Source organism: Pundamilia nyererei, unplaced genomic scaffold, assembly GCF_000239375.1.
Source record: "Pundamilia nyererei isolate P.nyererei 1_Seehausen unplaced genomic scaffold, PunNye1.0 scaffold00142, whole genome shotgun sequence".
In the NCBI taxonomy this organism is placed as follows: Eukaryota; Metazoa; Chordata; class Actinopteri; order Cichliformes; family Cichlidae; genus Pundamilia; species Pundamilia nyererei.
In genome coordinates, this window is record NW_005187543.1 from 390063 (window position 1) to 406548 (window position 16486).

The window sequence follows — 16486 nt, forward strand, 5'->3', positions numbered from 1 at the left end:
CACAAAAAACCAAACAAAACTACATAGGATAAAATCACCAAAACAGTCTTCAAACAATATACAGGATTAAAAACAAGGCTTTTGCTATCCCACTGACAATACTCGTGTGGACAGAGTGATACTGTGGAATATGGAGCAAAGGGGAAAAAACCTTAGACCTTCTGAGTGTGTATAGTGTGTGCATAAAGATGAATTTTTCAGGGGAAAAAAACCAAAGCAAATCACAGTCTGATAAATTAGCTTTTGTACATTCATTATAAGAAAGGCTACAGTACTTTTTAAGCCCACATTTGGCCTAGGAAGAACGCAGTCCACCACAACCCGATCCGCACATTCTTGAAACTTTACTCTTTCAGCCATTAGTTCTTTTATTTGTATTGACGATGTCGCTTCAACGGTTGGAGTTATGTGTTTTAGACTCAATGAGGAAGCAGCGAGTGCAAAAAGTTCAACAGTGACTGTAAACAAACTAGAACCACAGTGAAGTGGCCTCAAGTGTGAGTGTCTCTGTGTGTGAGCCCTCTATATAAACTCCAAGCCCTCATATTTTACATCCCCGATCTTAGTTTCAGGCAAAAGGATGCGCCCATCAAGTGTGAAGGCCATAATGTACGTGGCAATCTTCCCAGCGTCCTCTTCAGACTTGAGCGCCAGGATGATCTGGTCATCAGTGTTGGGGACAAACTTGAAGGAGGAGAAACCGTGGGTAGGATTAAGTACACCCACTCGGCTGACTTTGATGTCGTTGAAATCTGGCGAGCAGCTAAGGACGAGGTTCGTGCCGCGTCTCTCGTCCGCCGTCTCTTCGTAGCGCTCGCTGCTCGCGCGGCGAGGAAGGAAAAACCAGCGCTGTAGGGTGTCGCTCCATGCTGCAGACTCGTGAATCAAATAGCCTGAGGAGATTCGGGGAAACACGGTAAAGAGTAAAGCACGGAGATGGAAACGGAGGCGGCTGTTAGCAAGATCAGATCTGCGTCTTTACCTGGTTGCTCTATCCCTGCGGCGGATTTCAGGGATTTGTACTTGGGAACCCAGTTCTTGTGCTGTACGTCGCCTCTGAAGCCCACGACTTTCACCCATTCTGGATTGTTGTTGACAAATTCGCCTTCAGTGGTGGTCCACTCTTTCCCGAGACCACCAACATATAGGTGCTCGTCCTTCACTGCCAGCCATTCGGCTTTGAATCCTATCAGACGAAGGCACCATGAAAATGCAAAGCAAATGAAAAGTGGAAACAAATCATCTAAAAGATCGAACTGTTTATAACAGAGATATCAGTGCAACACCAACCTTTTGCAACGCTGCCATCGCCATCGGGTAAGATGACCCAGGGTACAGCCTTTTCTCCATCTATATGGTAGACTACACCCGTTCTGTCATCGACACTGTAAAGCTTCCCATTGAACACCACCAGCTCAGACAGCTCCATGCCCCTGCCTTTCTCCGACAGGTGGCTTTCCAGCACCACCCTGTCAACATCCCATTCAACGGCCACCTTGTCACCGCTCTCTGACACCAGCAGGTACCCCCGCCGCATGTAGCTGATCCACGTCATCTTCTTGTCGCTGAGAGAGCTGGTGTCCAGGTCAGCGATGACGCCGATGCGATAGCGGGTGCCCTTCGACGTGCGCTCGGGTGGACTGAGCGGGTAGGTGTCATTGTACTGCAAATCCGACTGGTGGCCGTCGCTCGGGTTGACTCTCCAGCTGCGTGAGCCGTAGGAGCGGTACCGTAAACCCGAGCTGAAGTGCATGAAAAGCAGCAGGATTAAGGCCACAGAGCCAGCTACTGCCACGATGGGCCTCCACTTAAGGCGGAACCGGGGGTCGGTGGCATTGGCCATGGAAGCCAACATGGGGAGGCCTCCTACGGAGATACGCAGCGGGTTCATAGGCTCATTATGCTCAAGTCGAGTATAGCCTGGAGAAGCAGGCATGGGGGAACCAGGCTTGGAGTGACCTACAGAAAAATAGAGAGAATGTGAGTTCACTGTCAGAGAGGCCACTGGAAAATACTTCAGTCTGGTTCTCTGGTGTCAACATGGAGGTTATCGGAGATCCTTTTTTCAGCACCAAGCCACAGTGAGGTCATCCATTCACATAAAGTTGCTCTAGCCCAGGTGTGTCGAACTCCAGGCCTCGAGGGCCGATGTCCTGCAGGTTTTAGATGTGTCCTTGATCCAACACAGCTGATTCAAATGGCTAAATTTCCCCCTCAACATGTCTTGAGGTTCTCCAGAGGGCTGGTAATGAACTAATCATTTGATTCAGGTGTGTTGACCCAAGGTGATATCGCAAGGTAGTTAAAACACTACTTTGCAAAATGACAACGCAAAAGTATTAAGAAAAAAATATTCGAAAAACGACAATTAGTTTTTTAACCAAAAGGCTCATTTTCGTCATTTCTCTTAATCCACAAATGAGAGAATGAACGCAATTAAAATAATTAACTTCAACTTACACACTTCCATAAGCGATGGCAGGCAGATGACTCATTTCAGGTTATAGCTTCATTCTTTTTTTTTGGTTTAATTATCCTACTAAGTGTTAGAGTCAGAGCGGAAAAAGGGAGCACTGGTTGAACATTGATTGCTTAGAAGGAGGAAGAAACCGCTCTAGGTGAATATCAAATACAAATACAGGCCGTCAAGCGCCCGACAATGAGTCTTGTCGACGTGGTGATGGGAGGAGCTTGCTCTGAGGTAATAAGAGGGCGGCTGAACAAGTTATTCAGGAAGTACACAATCACTGAGCAACTGTCACACTGATGAGCCGTCACATGTAGTGTAATAATATGGTAAACATGAGTGTTGAAATGTACAGTGGCCAATAATTCAAACTATCTATTGATTTACTGCAGAAAGTCCAGCCGCTTTAAAGATATATTCAGACATCTTCTGTCATATCTGAATATATCTGATTTTTTGTGTGCGTGAGCCGTTGTTCAAATATATAAAGATGGCTGAAGAAGGACAGAGAGTACAAATTAGTCATTCAATAAGCTGTCAGAACACTGAAAAATCCTGCCCTACCAGCTGTCCAAAAGCCCATTGTATTCATTAAAAATATATAAAATAAAGATTGTTACAATTGGATTAATCTGTCAGGACCTTCTGTCCCTTCTTCCCTGTTTTTATTTCAGGTAAATCATCCAAACTTGTGAAGTTTTCACCCCTTTTTGAATTGCAGCGTCCTAAATATTTTGTTTTCGGATAAAACACGTGATAGTGAGATAACAGATAAACAGCGGGATTAATTGGGAATAATTTAAACAACGCATTTTTATTTTACTTTACAAGCTCACGTAGAGCTGAAAGGCCTGTAACTTGGGAAAACTACATTCCTGTTATTTGCTTACACACCCAATAAACTAGTGCGTGTGACCTTTCAGCTGAATCAACACAACCCAAACACAGCAGTGGAACTGTCCGCTGTTAGAGGGTCTCCTGAAAAGCGCTGCAACCCTAAAGCTCCTCTGAGCCCAGCTGCCGCAGGATCATACCCCGAAACCTGAACGCGTTTCTTAAAGGGGAGCAGGAGCTGAAAGGCTCTTTCATACGAGGGCCCTGAGCCAAACAGCCGTCCGTTGTGGCAGCAGCATCGGGTCTCCCTCTCTGAGGCCCGCCACTGTACCTAAACTCAGTGAGTAGCTGAGAATAGAAACAGTGTTGCTGATTGACTGTTGGTGTAAAAATTGCTTGTGCCCCACAACACAATCAGATGACGCAGCTTACCCCTTCGTCTCCTCCTGCCCGCACGCTGATCCTGTGTCATTAAGTTTACTCCACAAGTCCTTCCACAAGTAGTCCTGAGCTCGAAAGCTGTCTTTCTCCCCACTGATCATTTGCACTGCAACCATGACTATGTTGTTACAAAGCTTGTGAACTTTACCTACACTTGGAGGATTATCACCAAGTCCAAAGGGGCAAAGCCTTTTGAGAGACAACGCAGTTCATTCAGTTTGTTATTAATCACCGCCTATGAATGAACAGGTACCGAGGGTTACGAAAACCTTTATTAAGTGCTCAGCAACTATCGGCATAAAGGTGAAAAGCCACAGCCCTGGACATATGAATAGAAGTTAGCTGCAAACCTACAATCAGAGGCGTTCCTGTGATGTAATCATTACACTGAGGACTGCGAGCAGCATAGTCGCACAGGAAACCTCACTGACTCTGAGACGCAGTAATGTCTGTTAATAAGTGATTAACACCTTCTGGACTTTAGTTGGAAACATGTTAAGAGCACAGACAGCTTCTTAAAAAGCAACCTTTCAGCTTCTCAGCCCGATACTTTCATGTTTCAGATTCCCCACGCAGTGAAGACAAGACTGCAGCGCTGGGTGATAAGAAGACTCTTAAAAGTTTGGGATGAATTTGAAATAGCCTTTGTTTTTAAAGAAAAGCACAGACGTTTCCCTCTAATATAACACTGAACTGCTTAGAATTGGCATCCTAGCTGATGGTGATGATGGTGAAAGGCTGCTCATCGGAATGATCACGTTCCACTTAGTTAAAAAGCTGACGGCATTTCTCCTAAAATGAACCAATAGATTTGGCTAGTTGTGTCTGCAGCTGCACCGCACCTCAAAACAACCGTTTGACAACATCAAACAAGCAAAATTAAAAACGTAAGAGTTCAACCTGAGCATCAGAATGGGGAAGAAAGGTCACTGAAGTGCCTTTCAACTTGGCATGGTTGCTGGTGCCAAACTGATCATTTTTCCACACAACCATCTCTAGGGTTGTGATCCCTAGAGGATGGTCCACAAGGGAGAAAAATACCAGTGAGTGGCAGTGGGTGGAAATGCCTCTCAGAGGAGATTAGTCTGGGCTGCTTCAAGTCGTTAAATGAGCACTTATTGGAAGCAAGGTATGCATGTCTGAATGCACAACACATTGCCCCTTGAAGCAGACGGGCTACAGCAGCACAACAAGTGAGATGAAGACTCCAGGAACACTTGTGGCCTTCATCAGGGTCATTCAGGCCACAGGCCGAAATGTGTTGGCCTGCTAATAAAGTTGTTCCCTAGTGTCTCATGTGTTGCTGGAGTCTTCACCTCACCAGGTCCATAGTGTGCCATGGACCTCTTCACGCACCTTGGAAGTAGGTGAAGTTGTGCCAGAAACGTTTGGATCTCTACAGCAGCAGAAGACCACACCAGGTGTCTCTCCTGTCAGCCAAGAACAGGAAACTGAAGCTACGGTTTACACAGGCTCACTAAAATTGGATAATAGATCAGAAAAATTACAATCAGACACATTATGGTCAAGCATTTTAATCTGTGTTTGCAGGTCTCTAAGTTACTTGAATAATTTAAAGTTCTCTAAACCCACCCCTGCCTGGTAGCAACTGTACATAATGTTGAATGAGTGTCCTTTCAAGCGCCTCTCTGACCATAAACTTGCCTCTGTGCTCCCATAAACGATGCCATCTGGTAAGGCTGACCTTCAAAGTGTGTGTGAGGCCAATAAACACTTTTACTGAGTACTTTAACTCGGGTTTTAAATGCCCTGCGTGTCAAGGAGCCACAAACAAATGTGCATCACACACTATGGACCTGATGTTACGTGGTTGCGCTGTCTGCAGATTCCCAGAAGATAACAGAAGCTGCGGGTGAACCAGGACAATACCCAAGTTTTTATTTCCAGGCCTTTAAGCGCTGAGACACTAAACCTGTAAGGGAATTAAATGTCTGCCGGACCATCATAGTTGATTTTCTCGGTGAAGAAGGCGAAGCTTTTGCACTGACACACGCGATCATCTCATTTGCAAGCGTGCTTTTAGCTGCTGTGGCTCTCTCCTGCCAGGAGCGCAGAGGTTAAAACGCAGATGCCGTCAGTAACGGCCACCTGAAACGTTTCCGATCAAACCCCTCCTCCCGCTTCGTTACTCACCGCAGATGTGGGATCTTCAGCTCTCAGTCCGCCGGTGGTCGGAGCTTGGATGTCATTATTGTGTCGCTTCCTTCCTCGGCCCCTTTTCCTCTTTTTGCGTTGTCCGGACAGCCGATCATTACTTCCTATGTCAGTTTGATGACGACAGCACCATGTCGTGCTTACGTGTAGTCGATGCAGAGGGAGGGGGGAGAACGCTGCCTTCAGTGGCCGTCGGAAATATGATAACTTAAAGTTTCAGCCTACCTGTGAGAATTATTATACTTTTATTATGCTTTATGGATTTCTTTAGAATTTAATTTAGTTTTACATACATTAAATAATGCAAAGAAAGACCAAAATTTAAACATGTCTCACTATTGGTGAAAAAAAAAAACAGAATAAGGAATACAAGAGACTTTGAGAGGTTTCATTTATCTATTTAAATATTGTGTGTTGTGGATGTTATTTTTTACGATGCATTTTAGAATCTTTTTTTATGTTATGGGTTGTGTGGCTGCTACCTTGGCCACGAGATCACATCTATCTTTGTTTCTTTTACAGGTTGTGTTTATCACATTTAAGAAGTTCAGAACATGTGTCACATACACACTTTGCTCAAAGGTATAAAGGCTTTATACCTTTATGCCTGCAAGCCTTTATGATAAAGGCTTACAGTACTGTAAGAGATAAGCTACTATTCCATGTTTATTATGATTCATATTATTGGATAGAGAAGACAGGTGTTAGAATATGAGCATTCACTCTAGATTTTGTGTAGATTTCTCAAATAAAAGTATAACCGGTGTCTATTTAAGTTTGTTACAATGAAAATTCTGCCGTAATTAAGACAAAAACCTAACTTTTAATATATTTCTTTGCTTTATTGCAGTTCATTTTTAATTGATATTTTTATTTTATCCTGTTTTAAGCCTTACTTTTTAAAAATCCCCTTCAGGGTTGCATCAGGAAGGACTACTGCTGTAAAACTCAAATCAAACGTGGAGCTTCCCGTTGTGGTCTCCTCTTAAGACAAGGGAGCAACTTTCACTTCTACTTACTTTTATTTTAACCTATAATGCATTACTCAAATCTTAGTACCTCAGTCGTTGTCTGGATCCTGCTGTCTCCACACCTCAAGTGTTCCTCCACATTTACTATTCAAATATTTGACAAAGGGGCAGAGGCTTGAACTACACACAGTCTTGGCTTTTTCTTTTAATGAAGTCTGACTCAGAGTTTTAAAACCTGTTTTTATTTGGCACACTCCGTCTGATACAGGATCACTGTGCAAGGCACTTTAATGAGGAACATTTGCAAAGCGGTGACAAAGCAAAAGTGCAGAGGAGAAGAAAAAGCAAGGGGGAAAAAGTAATGTGGAAAATGATTCAATTTGATTGTCATGTACCTGAATTTAACAGTATTAAAAAAGAAAATAAATACCAAATTTGCCACAACATCAAAGAATTGCTAAACCTATGGCTGAGACATTTATGGCATTGATTACTTTAAAAATCCTAAGCAAAGAATTCAACAGAAGAATCCAATATAAATCAATTAAAACACCTGTAAAAGCCAAACTATAAAAAGAAACGAATGTGACAAATTAAAATGTCAAACAGAAACAAACTGAGTTTTTCAGTGCATGAAAGCCTATTTAGTGGTTGATTACTTAATAAAAAGACACAAACACGTGGCATTACAGTAGTTATAGACTTCCGATACTTCTGATCTACCAACTAATTGAATAATATGAGTTTGCAATGTGGTGAAAGAGCAGTATACTCAGCTGTATGTTTGAATTGCAGTTATTGAAGTAAACACTAAACAGTTACATATTCAGTAAAAATTTTCAATGCAAACCAGATTTCCTAATGAACTACACTAAGTCTAACCTTTCTGATAATTAGTGCTTTGATAGGAACAGCAGCAAACTGCACTCGCAATAGTAACTAAAGGAGGCACTGAAAAATCTGCAGCGGTTTTGGTACAAAGGCAACTCAGGCGTGGCCATGCTCTCTCTCTCATTTTTTTTTTTTTTTTAACCAAGACAATCACCTGCTAGCAAATAAAAGAACATCTTTAGACTTTACCCGCTGTGAACAACACAGCAAAATTTCCACCATTGCAGGAAACTAAAAAGATATCAGTGCACCCAGAAAACCAAACGCGTTCAGCAGGAACAGAAGGGGGAGTGCACAGAATGGTCCGGCTCTGTAAAAGAAACAACTGGCACACATATTTAAAAAGAAAAACTTCCTCATTTGATTCCTGCCTTTGAATCTTAGTCTTTCAATAAGATGGAGGCTGATACGCTCCTGGAGTCTCCTGGGTGTTGGAGAAAGGTGACTGCTGATAGCCAGAGGGCCCGCTGGTGCTGGAGTAGGGGCTGCTCTGGTAAGGAGCATTGTGGTCGTTGGCTGGGTCTCTGTATTCCTGCTCGAATTCATTCACTCCTTGGCGATACCTTGCAAGTGCAAAGTAGGTCAAAAGGCTCTGTAGAGAGAACTTTGAATTAGTGCTAGGATCTTTTATCACAGCAAATTCAAAGCTAATGCGAACTCTGCCTCAGCCTCACCCAGGTGATGATCGAGAAGAAGGAGAATGCAATGACACCTCGGGCAGCGTCGGCCACAACTTGTTTGTTTGTCGTCTTGGACCACAGGCTCGTCAGGACGCAGAAGCAGATGAACCACAGGAACGTCCACACCGCTGTCAGGTGTTCACAGGAGAGAAACATGTTTCATGTGTTAACTTTAAGTCTCACTTCCTGATTTATGGCACAGTTCCTTCATTAAACTATGTGGTGAAAAAATGAAAACCAACTCTTACCAGAGAAAGCAAGATCACTTATTACAATGTGTTTTCGGTCTTTGGCATTGCTGATGTTCGGGAAGTAGGCATCTAGCATGAGGAACAAAACACAAGCCAAGAAGGCCAAGACTCCGACTCCCACCCCGTAACTGCAAGCACTGTCAGAGTTGTGGAACATGCACTCGTTTTCATCTTTTTCCTTCGTGTTGGTGTAGCCTTCGGCTGTGATGGTTGCAAAAACCACGATAGAGAATATCTGCAAAGACGGGACACAAAAAGGTCAAGGCCAAGTTTAAGCCACGCAGCTATGGAGTTTGCGAAATTACCATGACTCACATTACAAGAAAGCTTCTTTAATCAAAAAAATAATATCTGTCAATCCAATCTAAACAAGTATAACGCCACCTTTTCAGCTATTCGTGACCCACATCCCCTTTTTCATAACACAGCTAACATGAAAAACATTACACAATTACGTGACACAAAATGAAAATACTACTTTTAAAAGGCAACCGAATCACCGAGTCACTGATCACTCATGTTCTAGCTTCTTAATTCATGAAGACTTCATGCATTTTGTATGATTTTGAACAGGTTTTAAGCATTCTTATAAATACTCTACATGAAGACATCTGAAGAGAATATGAACTTATGGACAACCATTTGCCTGCAAAACCATGTTGGTTTTATTTATAACATTTGAACACTTAAACTTTCCTACATTAGTTATTATAGTTTTGTATTCTTTTGAATTGTATTACATAGTGACTTTTCATTTTTCTTTCAGTTTAGTTTCAGTTAGTTTCCAGACTGGATTGACTTATTGCAGTTTACTTTATATTGTTTGAAAAGGTTTTAGTTTAATATTTATAAATTTCAGTGCTAGTTTTAGCCTTTGTTTTGATTATTATTGTATGGAGGGTGTATGTCAGAAGAGAGATTTAGGAAAATCAGTGCAGTAACCTTTTGAAAACAGTTGATTCATAGTTTTAGTTAAATAAAATATCCTTGTTTTCTACCCGTCTTGTTCACAGATGTAGGTTTTCACTAATAGGCCCACTGAACTTAAATGCACTTACCGGAAAGCAAATACTGTAGCACAACTTTTACTTGTCTGTTTTCTGTTAGTATTGCTTTTTTTCTTGCAAAGCACTGTGAAGGTATGCTTTAGTAACACTGCATACTTAAGCTTCCACTGCAGTGCCTGCAAATTAAGCATTTCCAATCACCTGACAACTGGAGTTGACTTGACAACAGATGACGGCGGAAGCTTCAATTTCTGACAATTATCTAAACTATAAAACTACAAGAAAAAAAGCAAACAACTCCTGTTGTTTTAACCTGTCTCGTTTTTAAACCACGGGAACACAGAAACTTTAAATTAAAAGTCTGCAGATCGCTTATCATCATGTGGCAGTTAGTGTGGTGACACAGCACTGGTCAGTTGCTAGTTATTATTAGCTACCATCAACCAGAGCCACAGAAACACCTTTTTTTACACTTTACTGAAAGCTCATTAAAATGTTTAAACGTGACACTCAGATAATGTCCCGCGTTGACCGCACAAAAAGCTAAAAAAACAAAATTTTCACTAATTTGGGTGGGCGCTGGCAGCGCACATCTGTTAAGCTAAACTCAGTGCAGTGACAGCTGGCTAACTGTGATGCTAACGTTTCCGTGAAGTCACTCACCCAGCTCAGGAAGCGCAAAATAGTTTGAGGCTGTTTTAGAAAGTTCGCTAAATCAAAGGCGCCACCGGCCAAAGAGGCCCCGTAAGCACTGTTCTGCATTTTCCCCGTGAAGAAAACCCCGACAGTCAGACAGTTTAAGGACAAACTGACAAGTCTTCCTATCACAACTGCGGCAGTTTCGATTTGTCAAAAAAACTTCCTCAAAACTTTTTTAACGCCGCCCCTGCGGCGATGCGTTCACGGGACCCCCGGAAGTTTAAATCCTCAACGCCGTGGATCTTACGGAGGCCGTGTTATTATGTAAACCTTGCTTTTACCGTGTTTGGTGTTCAAGGCCCCTTTTCCCACCCAGAACTGCTTTAATTCTTCATGGTACAGATTCAACAAGGTGCTGAAAAGATTTTAGTGCATATTGACATGATAGCATCACACAGTGGCTCCAGATTTGCAAGCTGCACATCCATGATTCGGATTAACCAATCATGTGAACGATTCGAACACATCCCAAAGGTGCTCATTGAGCTAAGATCTAATGACTGTCGAGCACTGAATGTGAGGTAAAGAAACCAGTTTAAGATGTTTCTGACCTTTACCTGTCAGAAGATGGTAGTCATAAAGGGATGGACATGGTCAGCAAGGTTATGGCATTTAAATGATGCTCAGCTGCTGCTAAGGGGCCCTAAATCTGCACAAAAAATAAAATAAATAATAATATCCCCACACCATTACACCACCGGCAGTAGCCTATACCACTGATACAAGACAGGCTGGGTAGACGCTTTCATGTTCAGAAATCAAGAATCATCAGTCCAGGTAACAGCTGTCTCGTTTTCTTGAGCCTGTGTAAATTGTAGCCTCATCCTCACGTTCTTAGCTGAGCTGGCAGGATGCCCATGGGGTCTTCTCCTACTGTAGCCCATCTATGCCAAGGTTCAAAGTGTTGCGTGCTCTTCTATATACCTTAGTTGTAACAAATGGTTATTTGAATAACGTTTGCCACAGATGAGCACAAAAAAAAATCCCTCATCAAAAAAAAAATCTAATAAATTTTTACACAGCTGCATATCTGTTACATGCTGATTTTTTTTTTCATTTCACACAAACACTCATAATCAACAGATTTCTACTAAATTATCACTTCACACTGAGATGAAAAAAGAAACTGTTTTGCAGAGAGGGCAGGATCAAGTGTCCCTGAACCCTTCCTTAGTTCTACTGCAATAGTGCTAGGGTGCTGGGGGCTTTCTATGATGCAATTAGTTTTCCGTTTTCAGTCACCCATGCACCTCTTTGCATTTAATCATTAGCTATTTTGATTGTTATATAATAATAGACAGAAGACACCTGATTGTTTTGGGGTTCTCTCTATTATTGCAGGTCTTTACCTTACAATATAAAGGCAATTGTCATGATTTGGTGCTATATAAATAAAACTGAATTGAACTTAAGAGAACAAAAGGGCAAGTATTTGAGCACCACCAGGAGTCTATCTGTCTATCAGCTCCAAGCAGCCTGGATATTCTTCTTTGGCATCAACAAACAGTGCTGGGGTCTTAACTCAAAAACGAATGCATACACCTGCGCTTTTGTGCAATAAAAATAAAGATACTGTTCACATCTCCACTCCTCCCCTTTGCCATCCGTTGACTGTAGTGCAAGTGCACAAGGAGAAAAAGGCATGTTTGATTTTTATGTTTTATTCCTTTGCGCCTTTGTAACGGAAGTAATGACATCACTTTAAAGTGGTTACTGAATTTAGTACAGCATTACATTATTACCTCAGTGCTGTGTATTTATTGTCCTTCTGCATTCAGTTCTCATCTGATCTCTTCCTTTCGATAATTAGCTTATTTTTGCAAGGTTTGTGCTAGTCCCTCAAATTCACTACACCAGAGTGAGAACGGTCATTTCTAAAACAAGCACAGGGCTGGAAATAGCCATTTAACCATGAAGTAACCAATCATAATACTATTCACTCACCCACTCATAGGTAACCAAAAGGTCACGCACATTGAAACAAATTACAAAGCACAAACTATTTGCCAACAATGGTACAAAAATAATTATACAAGAAACAATGACATATACTCTCAAATGCATGAAATACAGTACTACAATACATTGGTTTTGCCTTTATTTCAACTCATTTAGCTTCCTAATATAATGTTGTAGTTTGTTATTATGACCACTGGAGGGTCAACCATAACTCAAAATACTCATCTTATTCTTCCAGATGTCTTGAATGCAAATACAAATGTTTCCAGTGGAAAAAAATGAATTAGACGTATTTTCTATTATTGCTGTTGTGATTGTGTTACAGTTATTCATATACTTTGTCTCCATACAAAGAATGGTCATGAAATGTTATAGCAAACAACTGAAAGGAAACATTTATGTCTTTAAAGAGTCAAGAAAGACTAACCTAACCTCCTCCTCTTTGCTCTGTATTCATATTCAAATGATTAAAGAAAAAAAAAGAGATCGTAAATCAGGAAGTTGTTAATACCCCAGCGGCTATGATAAAGGTTGTGGCAGGATGTCACAAGTAGCAAAGCAACACTGTGAGGTTATCAGAGAAGAAGTTAGACAGTGTGACAAAATAAAGCATCATACTCATTTGCAGATAGTTTATTTTCAGAAGTGCAACACAGCACTGCTCCACTACACAGCAGACTCGTGTTTGAGATAAACGGTGATCATCAAAAACCATGGATTACAATGTGAACATTTGTGAAACAGATATCGACTACGGTAAGTCTCTTTAAAAAAAAAAAAACTATTTATATATTTAAAAAAAAAAAAAAGAAAAAAAAATATATATAGTTTTTTAAAAATATTTTTCTGTGACGTAAGTAAGTAATAAAGATGTATTTCTATAGCACCTTTCCAGGTAAAATTACAAAGTGCTTCACTTCAAATAAAAATAGCAAAAAGGGGGAATAGACAATGAGACACAATAACATGCTACCTAAACTCTAGTTTGCAGTTTATTAATTTGGTTTGTCAGAGAAAAAACATAATGAAACTGTTACCACAAATCAACATTAATTAGATTAGGGTATTTCCTGTAAACATGTTATTTATGCACTAGTTTGCCTATAAAAACACATAATTCACATGTTCAAGGCCTGGGATAATAGGTGATGCGTTTAATGCCAGAGGAGTGCCGAGTGTCTGTTTTAACCAGGAACACACATTTTCTCTAGTACAATTTAAAAATGTCTTGTTACACAGCTGATACAAACAACGCATACGAGCCTGAGGAGCAGAGCTTTTTCTAATCCGAACATTTTTTAAATAATCCAATGGAAAGTCTTTTACAGACGTAGCTAAATAAACAACAAACACAGACAGGCTCCTTTTGTTTTACTTTTAGTAGCCTACATGTCCAATCTGTTTGGCTGCTGAAAGTCAGTCTCAAAGTTAATATTTGCTGCCTCGAATCCAAATCTCACCTGTGTGGGGTTTGAACAATCAAAGTCTATGCTGTACAGAGGGCACCGTGGGAGAGAGAACATCTATTCAGAATTTCCATTTCCAATGATTCTGGGAAATAAAGCAGTCAGCCACTCACAGGTGTTCAGGTTTACATTATACCTTCCGTATGCAACGTACGCCAAAACAGCCTGTTGAGAGAAATTTGAATTAGTACATTAATTGTTCGCACAAGAGATTCCAAACCAACTGTGAGTTGTACGTCAGACATACCCAGGTGATGATTGAGAAGAAGGAGAAAGCAACGGCAGCTCGGGCAGCATCGGCCATGACATATTCGGAGTTAGTTCTGGTCCACTGGTTGAGCAAGACACAGAAACAGATGAACCACAGGAAGGTCATAGCCGCTGTCAGGTGATTCAAAGCAGAGAAACAAATTCAGGGGAAAAGATTACAGCTGATGAAAGCTTCAAGTTATGACAGGCTGCACTTCCTTCTTTTCTACTCTTTTGTTCCTTTAATGAACTAAATGGCATAGCAGTTAAAGCTGACTTACCGGAGAAGGCCAGATCTCCTTTGACAATGCGATCTTTCGCTGTGGCACTAGAGATCTTTGAAATGATGACGTCCAGGATGGGGAACACAACACAAGCCACAAAGGCCAGGACTCCAACTCCCACCGCATAGCTGCATGCGCATTCATTGTTGTTAAACATACAGGTGCCATTTGTTTTACTCGTGGGGCTATAGTAGCCTTGGTCTGAGATGGTTCCAAAAACAACAATGGCGAATACCTGCAAAGTGGAGACACTCAGGGTTCAGTCCCGGGTGAAGTTGCAAGATCATGACATTGCAACATTGCAAGATTATGAAATTGCAAGAAAGCAGTCTAAAAAAAGAAAACAAAATAGAGACGCCTTTCTGAAGAAGTAGAGCTCTGTCAACATCAACTTGCTTGCCTACACAGAATATCAAACATAAAATAAACATGTTTGACATTTGTCCGGAAAAAAGATATTCACATAGTCCTGTAGGTGGGGCACTGCTCTGGACTACAGATCGGTGATTGCAGAGAGAAATCAAACTACTAACCTTCCACCTGTTTTACCTCCTCCTGCTGCAGCCACGGCAAACACTAAATAAATATATGAATATAAATACTTTAAAGCATTGACTTCCTCGTTTGTGATAGTGTTGATTTGCATCTTTAGTTGTCAAGTTATTTTTATATAGTCAATTAGCTACGCTTAGTATTGCATGATTAAGAGAAAATGCTGCTTAAAATGTTGTGCTATGAAAAAGGAAGCGCACCTTCTCTGACTTTTAAATGTAAATTTCAACTACAGGAGCAAAAAACTTTAAAGCCTTTAAGACATGTCACTCATCATCAGGTGGCAGTGTGGTGACACAGGGTTATTTGCTACTATCGGTCGTTGCATAGTTTACATTTAATTTACAGTTAATTAAAATGTTTAAACCTGTCTACACTGGGTGTTCATGCCTCATGTAGACAGGTTTAAGCACATATATCTAAAAGCCCGCATTAGTCACTACTTTGCAGTGAGTAATGTGGCTGGCTAACTCTGATACTAATATAATGTCACTCACCCAGCACAGGGTGCGCAAAACAGTCTGTTTTATAAATCTCCTCCAATCAAAAGAATCATTATCCAATGAGGGTAGATTGCCAGTGTTTTCCATTTTACTCCACAAAAACTGCCTAGCAGACAGTTTTAAGTTAAAAAGAAAAGCCTTCCTATTACAGTTGGGTACTTTCGATTTGTTGAACAATCTTGCTGAAAAGCACCTCGTAGGTGCCGTGGAAACTGGCCTTACAACATGCTATGCATTAGTGTGAAAAAAAGAACAGGTTAATCTCGTTTGCAATGCATCTGCCAAGTGGATGAAAAGTTGTGAAAATGATGAACACGACACGCACACGCATGGGGAGATGCCAGGCTATAACTGACAGTGTTTCTACTGTGTTTTTATTCTTTTTTTATCCACATCTGCTTTTACTGCATTGTTGTGCTTAAAAATGAAGCCATTGCCAATCACAGGTTTTCCAGATTGCAGTTTTGCATGGTGATCAAAACCTGACGACACTTTTCTGTGTTCGTAATTCCATCAATTCTAGCAAAATGCCCAACACAAAAAACGGAACCTATGGTCGAGCCGCCACTGTGTTTTAGAACTCTAAACACTCATATCTGCACCTCTGTCGTTACGTCTTGCGTACATGTTAACCATGATTTGAACCAAAAACTTTCCAATCTGGGTTCATCGCTCCATCAGGCCTGCTGCCACTGATTTTCACTCCACTTCTTGTGCAACTTGGCATATCTCGGACAAACACTGAAAACATTTCTGATGAGGTTTCAGTGAATAGAAGATGGATTAAATAAAGTTTCGAATGCATCTTTTAGGTCCTGTTTTTGGTCTTACTTTGAAAATTTTTTCTATTTTTTATGGATTTTCAGATCCTGTCCATTTGCTGTATATATTATGTCCTTTTCCTTTTACGCTCGCTGCTTCTTCTTTTGTGGTCCACTTGTTCAATTTCCTCAAATTCGTAAGGACTCACTGACCAACATGCAAAGATATGCTTTTTTAAGTTTTCAGCTAATAGCTGTTTGAGCTAAAATATACAAGAGCCTAAAGATACAATTTA

General features: G+C 41.0%; 3 protein-coding genes across 4 annotated transcripts; all 3 read right to left on the minus strand.

The window, feature by feature from the left end:
• Positions 1-6: 6 nt before the first annotated feature.
• Positions 7-6086, minus strand: cant1a (calcium activated nucleotidase 1a). 2 transcript variants are annotated; one of them, XM_005744324.1, is made up of 4 exons: positions 5897-6086; positions 1291-1959; positions 983-1186; positions 7-893 (listed from the first exon to the last, which is right to left on the minus strand). In XM_005744324.1, the coding sequence occupies exons 2-4, from the start codon at positions 1934-1936 to the stop codon at positions 523-525; spliced, it is 1221 nt and encodes a 406-aa protein (XP_005744381.1). In that variant the 5' UTR covers positions 1937-1959; positions 5897-6086; the 3' UTR covers positions 7-522. The 2 variants fall into 2 exon arrangements, with proteins under 2 accessions (XP_005744381.1, XP_005744380.1); XM_005744323.2 differs by lacking the exon at positions 5897-6086 and adding an exon at positions 2461-2636.
• A 1028-nt stretch (positions 6087-7114) lies between these two features.
• Positions 7115-10605, minus strand: syngr2a (synaptogyrin 2a). Its single transcript, XM_005744325.2, has 4 exons — positions 10381-10605; positions 8708-8945; positions 8454-8587; positions 7115-8371 (listed from the first exon to the last, which is right to left on the minus strand). The coding sequence occupies exons 1-4, from the start codon at positions 10477-10479 to the stop codon at positions 8168-8170; spliced, it is 675 nt and encodes a 224-aa protein (XP_005744382.1). The 5' UTR covers positions 10480-10605; the 3' UTR covers positions 7115-8167.
• A 2779-nt stretch (positions 10606-13384) lies between these two features.
• LOC102197045 (synaptogyrin-2-like) lies at positions 13385-15595 on the minus strand. The gene is made up of 4 exons (XM_005744326.1): positions 15424-15595; positions 14372-14609; positions 14089-14222; positions 13385-14006 (listed from the first exon to the last, which is right to left on the minus strand). The coding sequence occupies exons 1-4, from the start codon at positions 15514-15516 to the stop codon at positions 13899-13901; spliced, it is 573 nt and encodes a 190-aa protein (XP_005744383.1). The 5' UTR covers positions 15517-15595; the 3' UTR covers positions 13385-13898.
• Between the last annotated feature and the right edge of the window lie 891 nt (positions 15596-16486).